This window comes from Garra rufa, chromosome 1 (assembly GCF_049309525.1).
Source record: "Garra rufa chromosome 1, GarRuf1.0, whole genome shotgun sequence".
Taxonomy (NCBI): Eukaryota; Metazoa; Chordata; class Actinopteri; order Cypriniformes; family Cyprinidae; genus Garra; species Garra rufa.
This window is the reverse complement of record NC_133361.1, coordinates 60,234,007-60,245,211: the sequence shown is the minus strand read 5'-3', so window position 1 is coordinate 60,245,211 and position 11,205 is coordinate 60,234,007. Positions and strand designations below refer to the sequence as shown.

The window sequence follows — 11,205 nt, the reverse complement described above, 5'->3', positions numbered from 1 at the left end:
ATGAATCGCTGCATTTCTTACAGATTTCTGCTCATTCGAAATCGGATAACATTACATTTGTTTTAATGCATTAACAGAGTGATTGCGTGTGAATAAGTGCTGTACCTGTTTAAATGATGCTTTCACCTGAAAATATTAAGTATCTAGAAAGAACAAACTTGTGAACTATAATTTACCGCTCATATGATGTCCATTGCCGTCATCATAGCCTTCATATTATTTCTGATTTGAGTGATCCATCTCTATCAAGCGAAATATGTTTAGCATGTGAATTCCTGCTTAATATGCAGTTATATTACGGACAGTTGGCGTGAATTGTTCTCATGATGGAGCGATGGTGGAGTGGTCTTGGAGCGAGTTAAAACCACGACGCTCCGTCTTTTCAAAAATCCGCTCCTCCCTCCATTCAGAATCACAACAGACCGCAAAGCGTGATGGCCACGCCTGGGCTGATGCAGTTCCCGATACCTCCCGTTCGCTCCATTCGCCTGAGCAAACTTTTCTCAGAAGACCTATCGTTTTATCGAGTCATGCGACCACGGTAGTATCGAAAAAAATTGCTATTGCGGTACGACGGTATTTACAATACCGTTACATCCCTAATGACAACACATCTGCATTTAATTGATGGCAGTGGAGGACATGAATTTGAGTTCACTGGTAAAAGCAACGGTACCAGTTTGCATAGGATGTGGGTATGGGTGGGGCCATCGGAGGTGAAGGCCGTCCGCTTTCTGATGGGCGCGGTGAAACCTTTGGAAGACCAGCTGGAGACTTTGAAGAATTTGAATTCCAGCCTGGGGAGAGGATCACCACGCTGTCTCTGTGGGCCAACAGAATGGGTACACGTCTTGGAGGCATCAAATTTAAGACCAACCGTGGTAAATCTTTTTTTGTAAAAATGACAAGCTGGGGCTTAAAAACAGAGTACCCTATAGATGTCGGCTCTGGATTTTGTCTGGGCCTTGAGGGGAGATGTGGATGGGACATTGACAGTATGGGATTTTTGTTTCTCAGTGAAGTTCAATCGGTAGTTGTGTGCGACATCTGCTATCCCACACTTAGTGAAATGATTCCGCAGGTAGCAGTGGAATAAATCAAATCTGTCACTTTCAAGAATGAGACCTCTGTCGGTCAACAGCAAAAAGTCGAATCGTCAAAAGAAATAATCACATCAAACTCATGGTCTGTGAAAGAAAACATCTCGTCCACATTCAGTGTGGAGGTAAAGGCTGGGATTCCAGGCATTGTAGAACTTTCCACAGGATTCAGCATTACTGTTGGAACAGAAAACACTTACAGTTGTGAGTACACAACTAACAGAACAGAAACTCTGTGTACCACTGTAGACGTTTCATCCCCAGGGAAGAAAGTGGATGTGAGCATCACCATTGGCAGATGCTCGTTTGACCTGCCGTACACTGGCACAGTGAAGATGACTTGCAGTGACGGCAGTGTGTATTCTTTTCAAACCCAAGGCCAATACAAAGGCATCACTTACACTGATTTAAAAGTAAATACTAAAGAATCAGCTTTTTGAATAAATTCCTTGATTTGACTAGCCTATGCATTATTTTGTCTACATTTCAAATGAATTTGCTCACGTGCTGTTAGCAGATTTTTCCCATCTGATTTGCATTCCTCTGTTGAATTTTAAATGTTTATTTTCTCTAATATTTTATTAATTTTACTAATTTGATTACAATATTAGTCACTTTAAATATCGAATATTTGATACATAGGCTGTATATTCTTTGATTTTACTAGCCTATAGTTTATTTTACTAGATTATACTTTATTTTGTCTACATTCCAAATGAATTTGCTCACGTGCTGTTAGAAGATTTTTTTCACACCTGATTTGAATTCCTCTGTTTACTTTTAAAGGTTCATTTTCTCTAATATTTTATTAATTTTACTAATTTGAATGATGTATTATTTACTTTATTATGCATTCAAATGTGTCCATGATTTATGTTTAATCTGGTATTTAATAAAAGTATTTCAAACTTAATTTCTTGTCATGAACATAAATCACTAATTCACAAGATTGATGTCAAGCTGTTATCAAAGAGAATGTATGACTGCTGATCCTAAAAGTGCACTGATGTTACCATATGGAAGTGTGTATTTTTTCAGATTTTTTTGTATACTCAGATTTTGATCATAAGGTCCTTGCACAATAAGTGCATAAGGAAGTGTGACATTTGCAGGGGTGCACATAAGTGGTCCGCAGGTCCGCATGCGCAATCAGAGGAAAAATAAGGATCTAAGAATGGCATGGAGTGGCAGACCAACTGCAACAATGTGTAATTAAAGCCATTTTAGGATGATTTTAGTCAAAATTTCTGAAAAAATAAGATCTCTGGTAATATGATTTAATGGGATTTCATTTTTGACCAATAGGTGGCACTGTTATCAAATTGGTGTGGTGTGGTCAGTGTAAAGAGACGATGCCCAAAATGGCTGACATAGGAAAATTGGATACGTTCAACTCGGCATTCACCACCAAATCTAAAAAGACCAGTTTTGTGATTTTTGTCTGAACCATTGAGAAGTTATAAGCAAAAATAGCCATTTTTCATATCTCCTGACCACTAGGTCACTGCACCAAAACACTGCAGGCCATGCTTGTTATAACACACACCAAGTTTAATCTCAATACGCCAAACCGTTATGGAGATATAGCCTCGCATCCATTTTTGCACACTTCTTGTAGAACAGTTTGACTAATTAACTTGAATTCCAAGAATTTTTGCCAACATGGTCTGAAGATGATCTGAGCCAGTTTTGGTGAAAATCAGACAAACTGCCTAGGATGAGTTATTGATTTAAAACGAAACCTTACCTTTGTTTTTAAATTTTGGTGTTCAGTTGACTCGACATAAGTAAAGAAATCCGAGGGAATCATTTTCCAAAATAAATTTTCCTTCTAGACCTTATGGTTCAAAAGTTATTAGCATAAAATAATTGAAATTTTAGACAAGTGGTGTCACTGAAGTGTTTGAGAAAGAGACTCCAAACTTGCTATGGTTAATGTTGAGACTGTTCTTTATCAGTGTGCCAAATTTTATAACTTTCCCACAAGTGGTTCTATGGGCTGCCATAGACTTCCAGAGCGGAAGAAAAAGAATGCTAATGGATAGATACAATGATGAAAAAAGGTCAACTTCAAAATTTGAAATCCCACTATAAATGCTTTAATTTCATTCAAGTCAGCCCAGACACTCTTTGCAAAATCCAGCATGATCTGACTACTTCAGACAATTTAATAAATCTACACAGTGTATTGTTTACAGTGTATATCATGAAAAACTATTGATTAGAATTGGTCCAATCCAGCATAAGGCAAAAGGACAATATAGAAAATGAAGGGAACACACTGTACAGGTTATAAAAAAAATAGCTTGCTAACCAGTTTATGCAAACAATTTAAAACATCTTTTTGGTAATTTAGTGTCTTATCTGCAATTCTTGGAGTGGTTTCATCCCTACTGTAACCGGATATGGAGCTGATGAGGTTTAGTTTTTCTTGTTTTTGGAGGTGCTGCTGTTAAAGAGGTTGAGGCCTGTCCTGACCCCAACCCCTGCTACTGTCACACCCGGCTGTTGAAGCACCTTGTCCAGAGTTGTCTTCTTAATGGCAGCGGGAGAAATATTCTCCTGGTCAGCCAAGTGCTGAAGCTCTCTGATAACAGAGAAAACGAGTGAGCATAAACAATGTCCTTCTGGAAGACAAATCTGTTTAAAGATTTAAACTTGTTCTTTTAGCTGTACCTTGTTCTAATGCATGACGCCTCCACAGCGTTGATCAGGAGGCTACGGAAGCCGCCACTTTCCATGACATGTAGAGCGTGGATCGTAGCACCGCCAGGCGAAGCCACATTGTCTTTTAACTGTCCAGGGTGTTGCTCGGACTCGAGGAGCATTTTTGCCGCCCCCTTGCAAAAAGCATAATAATACTGTAAATCTCACACACAAAGATTTATCAGATTATCAATATCAGAAATGTTTCAGACACTGTCATGCACTAACAAGCAGGGCCTGAGCTCCCAGTCGCACAGCCAATCTTCTAGGGAGTCCCATCTTCACACCTCCATCAGCAAGAGCGTCAACAGCAAGAAATGCCTATGATAAAAAGAGTCAGTGGTGGATGTGCAAAGGAAGCCACAAGGAGTTTTATTCCAAGATTGTCCCATACATAGGCTGGGCCGCTGCCACTAAGGCCAGTGACAGCATCAATCAGGTCCTCCTCCACCTCTGTGCAGTAGCCCACACTGGCCATTAGCTGCTCCAGGAGCTTTCCGTCCTCCACCTCTGCATGGGTGCCTGTGGCATACACCGTGGCTCCTTCACGCACCACCACTGGAGTATTCGTCATACAGCGGATTACTTTAGGTGCTGGGCGGTACTGCAGCAATTTCTGCAATATAGTAGTTTTGAAGTGATATAGAATTTAATTGAAGTGTGATCAGTGGTGTGTGCATTTTGTGTGGCGCATAGAATTAAAGAGGTCCTATTATGCTTTTTCACTTTTTGAACTTTAGCCAGTGTGTGGTGTGTATGTTTGGGCATAAAAAACATCTACAAAGTTACAAATCTCAAAGTCCACTCCAAACGGAGATATTTCGTTTGTAAAAAATCCCTTTTCAAGAACTACAGCGAACGACTCGTTTGGACTACAGCGTTTGTTTTCCGGATGCAATGATGTCACAACGCGGTATCCCGCCTACTGAAATTCAATTCGTTGGCGGGTGGGGGATTCGCCTAACTTTACCCATGTAAAAACAGCTGCTTTTGGGATGCTACAGCGAGCCGTAGGTCGGCTCGTTTAAACGCAGCTTTAACTAAAGGTTCGCGAACTGCTCCGGTAGCCGTGCTGAAGCAGCGCCATTCACGTGTGTTGTACAGAGGGTCCAAACACACGCAGATCCGCGGCTCATGTAAACACGAACTAGCACATGTCTACGCCGCGTCGTAGATATGTGCAGTATGTGGTAAGAGATTTATTTATCATACAGTGTAGATAGCTTCACTAGCCTTATGGTTTCAGGCATGCAAATAATTAAATACATTAGCACAATAATGATAATATCACGTATCCGCGATCTCGTATGCTGACAATAGGACCAACAACAGCGTATTATTTACTCACCCTCCATGCATCCTAGGTGTATATGACTTCCTTCTTTCAGACGAATGCAATCGGAGTTATATTAAATCAATTCTGGTACTCATAGAACAGCATAGCAGCATAGACTGAAAATAAGTCGATCCATAAAAAAAAAAGAAAAATGCCTCACATGGCTCCGGGGCGGTCGCTAAAAGCCTCCTTTAGCGATCAGATGTGTTTGTGTAAAAAAAAAAATATATATATATATATATATATATATATAGACTATATATGACTGAGTCTATATATGATATATATATATCCATATTTAAAACGTAAGAATCACTTTAATCTAGTTTTCTGCTTTGGGAAGGGGCGCAGCAGGGCGGAACGCGGTCTACCTGTGAGCCAATTGCAACGCAGTGGGACTACTGACCAATCACAATACTTTTGACTTTTCGGAAGGCGGTACCCGGAACTAATCGAGCCGTTTGTGCCAGCCTGGGGAGAAAGCTATTGTAATAATGTAAATTATGTAAAAAATAATGCGTTTTTCGAACAACTAAGCATGTGAGCATGTTCAAGTACACCTCAAAAATAAAATAAAGACTTTGTACAGGAGCATAATAGGACCCATTTAAAGGTGTAGATACTGTATTAATATTGGTTTGACTGTTTTAAGTCTTTTGTTTTTAAATCAAGTGTTATATAACGTGAAGCTGTTTTTACATTAATGCAAGACTTATTCAATGAAAGAGTTAAAAATGAGCATTACTAGAGGAATTCTCAATATACAGGTCCTTCTCAAAAAATTTGCATATTGTGATAAAGTTCATTATTTTCTGTAATGTACTGATAAACATTAGACTTTCATATATTTTAGATTCATTACACACAACTGAAGTAGTTCAAGCCTTTTATTGTTTTAATATTGATGATTTTGGCATACAGCTCATGAAAACCCAAAATTCCTATCTAAAAAAAATTAGCATATCATGAAAAGGTTCTCTAAACGAGCTATTAACCTAATCATGTGAATCAACTAATTAACTCTAAACACCTGCAAAAGATTCCTGAGGCTTTTAAAAACTCCCAGCCTGGTTCATTACTCAAAACCGCAATCATGGGTAAGACTGCCGACCTGACTGCTGTCCAGAAGGCCATCATTGACACCCTCAAGCAAGAGGGTAAGACACAGAAATAAATTTCTGAACGAATAGGCTGTTCCCAGAGTGCTGTATCAAGGCACCTCAGTGGGAAGTCTGTGGGAAGGAAAAAGTGTGGCAGAAAACGCTGCACAACGAGAAGAGGTGACTGGACCCTGAGGAAGATTGTGGAGAAGGACCGATTCCAGACCTTGGGGGACCTGCGGAAGCAGTGGACTGAGTCTGGAGTAGAAACATCCAGAGCCACCGTGTACAGGCGTATGCAGGAAATGGGCTACAGGTGCCGCATTCCCCAGGTCAAGCCACGTTTGAACCAGAAACAGCGGCAGAAGCGCCTGACCTGGGCTACAGAGAAGCAGCACTGGACTGTTGCTCAGTGGTCCAAAGTACTTTTTTCGGATGAAAGCAAATTTTGCATGTCATTCGGAAATCAAGGTGCCAGAGTCTGGAGGAAGACTGGGGAGAGGGAAATGCCAAAATGCCTGAAGTCCAGTGTCAAGTACCCACAGTCAGTGATGGTCTGGGTTGCCATGTCAGCTGCTGGTGTTGGTCCACTGTGTTTTATCAAGGGCAGGGTCAATGCAGCTAGCTATCAGGAGATTTTAGAGCACTTCATGCTTCCATCTGCTGAAAAGCTTTATGGAGATGAAGATTTCATTTTTCTGCACGACCTGGCACCTGCTCACAGTGCCAAAACCACTGGTAAATGGTTTACTGACCATGGTATTACTGTGCTCAATTGGCCTGCCAACTCTCCTGACCTGAACCCCATAGAGAATCTGTGGGATATTGTGAAGAGAAAGTTGAGAGACGCAAGACCCAACACTCTGGATGAGCTTAAGGCCGCTATCGAAGCATCCTGGGCCTCCATAACACCTCAGCAGTGCCACAGGCTGATTGCCTCCATGCCACGCCGCATTGAAGCAGTCATTTCTGCAAAAGGATTCCCGACCAAGTATTGAGTGCATAACTGAACATAATTATTTGAAGGTTGACTTTTTTTGTATTAAAAACACTTTTCTTTTATTGGTCGGATGAAATATGCTAATTTTTTGAGATAGGAATTTTGGGTTTTCATGAGCTGTATGCCAAAATCATCAATATTAAAACAATAAAAGGCTTGAACTACTTCAGTTGTGTGTAATGAATCTAAAATATATGAAAGTCTAATGTTTATCAGTACATTACAGAAAATAATGAACTTTATCACAATATGCTAATTTTTTGAGAAGGACCTGTATGTATTTTTATACAACAGTTCTTTCTGGTCCTCGAATCTGATTGGCTGATAAGAGTGTGATATTTAAGCAATATCAGAACTCCAACAGCCGTTTCACAGTTTGTAATCGTATCACTCTGCTTGCGATACTTCTTACAGCAAGTTTCAGGGTGAACACCCAAATCCAGTGTCATTTTATAAATAGTACTGTTTTTGTGTCACTGAATGTAGTTTTAAGACGTTTTCAGGCAAGAATATATGCGTTTATAGTTCAAATATGCAGTTTGGTATTTAAAAAATTGCATCGTCGTTTTTTGACATTTGAGCTCCAGATCGTTCTGCGCTCATGAATGTCTCTATAGTGGTTAAACATGAGATATAATTAATTTATATTAATATTAAGACCCTTCCTAAAGCAGCAAGTCCCATGTATAACTGCGCAAGCTAGATAAAAGTGATTCTTACATTTTAAATATGGATATTTTTCTTACAAAAACACATCGGATCGCTAAAGGAGGTCCCTCCCCCCTGATGATCGTCACACTAGTCAATGCTTGTGTTTATATCAGCCACGGCTCCACATGTGTTTCGACCCTCTGTACCGTACACATCAACGGCACGGCTCCAGCATGGCTACCAGATCAGTTTGCGGACACTTTAGTCAATGCTCGCATTTATATGAGCTGTCCTGAGGCTCGTTGAAGCATCCCAGAAGTGGCTGTCCATGCTACATTGCCTAAAGTTGGGTGAATCACCCACCTGGTCCCTCCCCACCCATCAACGATTTGAATTTCCGTAGGCAGGATTTACGTTGTAACATCATGGCATCCAGAAAAACAAACACTGTATTTCAAAGGAGCTGTTCATTGTAGTTCTTGAAAAGGAATTTTTTAAAAACAAAATATTTCCCTTTGGAGTGGACTCTGAGATTTGTAACTTTTTTTATGCCCAAACATACTCACCACACACTGGCAAAAAAAAAAGAAAAAAAAAGTGAAAAAGCATAATAGGAACTCTTTAATGAACCAACTCAACATTTCTTCGTCACTGGTTCTAAAGTGACGCTTTGGAATTAGTAACGGAAGCTTTGGCACAGCTGTTAAACTTTCAAACTTTGATTTGAATCTGTGGTGGAAGGAAGTAGTTCTGCACAAAGAGGGTTTTGAAAAACTTGTTATTTTATGTATTTACACACTTGTGCCGTCGGACTGTTGTATAAATGCAATATTGCACTCGTAGATGTGAAATATGGCTGTATATCGGCACACTGTGATTACCTACGGCCGAATCACAGCAGTGCCGATGTACAGCCATATCTTACATATACTCGTATTGTATTATATTGCTCATATATAATTATTGTTGGATTTCCATAAAAAAAAAATAAAAATCTGATATATTCTATGAATGATCAAACATGAAATTAATGTATGATATATGAATGGTATGCGTTTTTAATAGTGATTAATCATATCCAAAATAAAAGTGTTGTGCTTTAAATGGCGGTGTACTGTATATATTTGTATGTATATATAAATACACATATATTGTGTTTACTTATCATATATTATGTAAACACAGTTTTTTTTTTCTATGGAATTAATTGTGAATAATCGATTTGACAGCCCTCATTTAAATATACTTTAAAGTGTAATTTATTTCTGTGATTCAAATCTGAATTTTCAGCACCATTACTCTAGACTTCAGTGTTACATGATTCTTCAGAAATCATTCTAATATGCTGATTTGCTTGCACAATTATTATAATTACTCAATTATTTAATAACGGTTCTTAATATTATTTATATATATAATATATATATATATATATATATATATATATATATAATTTACATTTTTCTTTTATGAATAAAATGTTCAAAAGAAAAGCTTTTTTGAAGCTATTCTTTTTATAACATAACTAAATGTCTTTATTGTCAAATTTGATCAATTTGATGTGTCAATTTACGTATTGATTATTTCTTTTGTTTAGTGTATATTTTCATTTATTTATTATTGACATTTTCTTTTATATTTATTGTTTTGGTCCCCCATGCCTCACCAATGCTTTGCCTCACCAAACCACAAAAGGCAGGATCTGTTATATCACCATGTGTCGTGGAATAGGAATATTCTGACCTTCTCTATGGAGCTGATCGTCACTCCTGCTGCACAGGACACAATGAGATGACGGTCTTCAATGTCTGGCCCGATCTCATCCAAAACGAAGGGAATAATATGTGGCTTCACCGCAAGGAACAGGATATCACTCTTGTTCACGGTCTCCTTATTACTGGTGGTGAAGTTTGCTCCCATTTTCTGAAATACAGATAAAGTGGCTTTTTAAAGCAATTCATAAGTGTATGGCTGGTTTCAAACTATTCTAATATGACTCAGATGCTGGTGAAAACCTTGTCGAAGACTCACTCTTAGTCCAATGACAGTTGGCAGGTCTGTGTCTGGAGAGCTCGCTGTTATCCTGTGTGTGGCGATCACACCTGATGTACAGGAGAGTGCAAAGTAATGTTTTGAATAAGATTATATGTTAAGGTGTATGCTATCTTTCAGCAAAAGTAGAAGTATATGTAGTATTGTTGCAAATATGATGTCAGCATATGGCCAAATATATAATATTATACTTTTGTGTCATTTTTTTTTTACTGTGTGTGTGTGTGTGTGTGTGTGTGTGTGTGTGTGTGCGCCATGCAATGCAATGCAATGCAATGCAATGCAATTATATATACAGTGCATATCATAAATTAATACACTATCAGCTCCTTTACATAAAGTAAAGTTTAGCTTCGATTTAGTGACTGGTGAGGTAGAGGTAGGACTATATCCTGTGTTACCAATTGAGGGAGTTCACCTTATTTTAAGTAACAAATTGTTGGGAAGCTGGGTGTAGCCTGATGTACCTTTATCTCCTATGGTTTTGACTGAGGGGGAGATTAATCAGAAAGTTATAAAGGGATACCCTGTGGCTGTTGCACCTCAGGCTATGACAAAAGAGATGAAACCAAACCAAAGCGTCAAAACCAAAGTGTCGAAGGCAGTTGTTTCTCTTTCTATACCTGAGTTGTCTGATTGTCTTTTCCTTTCCTCACAGATGAATTGAGAAAGAAATGTAGTGGACAACACATTCCAGGGCGCAGTTTGTGGCTGGTGCATCTCTCTGACCACAATAGTGGACAAAGGTTTGCTACATTTTGATTAGATCTTGGTGGACTAACATAAGCAAACTGTCCGATGCCATCAGATAAAGATGCCAGGACAACAGCCAGACACCTCTTAGAGGGCAAGAAGAAGACCTTTACTACAAAGCCCGGGAAGGATCAAACTTCTTATTGGTCAAAATGCAGTTTCTGTCCTCCACCCACCTTAAGACTTATTCCTATGGTTTTGTCCCTATGACGGGCAAAAAAAAAAAAAAAAGTTCACAATCTCTAAACGCAGAAGCAGTGGGTGAAACAAAGAGTGATCACGAAGATCCATCCAAATCCATTCATAACTATGTTTTTAAATTCAGAGAAATAAGTATTCTCACTGACAGTGAAGTGTAGTGCAACATCTTACACAAAGTCAGGAGTTAATGGACAAAGAAATGCATGCATGACAGTTCAATCTTTTCCCATCATGTTTGGACTTAATGCATTCATAACATTGACAAATGCATTCTGATTGTGGTTTGGAAAGTGAGAAATGCACTGG

General features: G+C 38.9%; 1 protein-coding gene and 1 pseudogene across 1 annotated transcript in view; one reads left to right on the top strand and one right to left on the bottom strand.

Moving 5' to 3' along the window:
• Nucleotides 1–602: 602 nt before the first annotated feature.
• Nucleotides 603–1,540, top strand: LOC141318105 (aerolysin-like protein; annotated as a pseudogene).
• Nucleotides 1,541–3,113: 1,573 nt separating this feature from the next.
• pycr1a (pyrroline-5-carboxylate reductase 1a) overlaps nt 3,114–11,205 on the bottom strand; it is a 20,137-nt gene continuing 12,045 nt past the window's right edge. Inside the window, exons 3-8 of the mRNA XM_073843383.1 lie at nt 9,925–9,995; nt 9,637–9,816; nt 4,201–4,422; nt 4,035–4,127; nt 3,777–3,940; nt 3,114–3,687 (exon numbers count right to left, since the gene is read on the bottom strand). Coding sequence (XP_073699484.1) covers nt 3,522–3,687; nt 3,777–3,940; nt 4,035–4,127; nt 4,201–4,422; nt 9,637–9,816; nt 9,925–9,995 — 896 coding nt within the window. The 3' untranslated portion in view covers nt 3,114–3,521. The remainder of the gene's footprint in view (nt 3,688–3,776; nt 3,941–4,034; nt 4,128–4,200; nt 4,423–9,636; nt 9,817–9,924; nt 9,996–11,205) is intronic.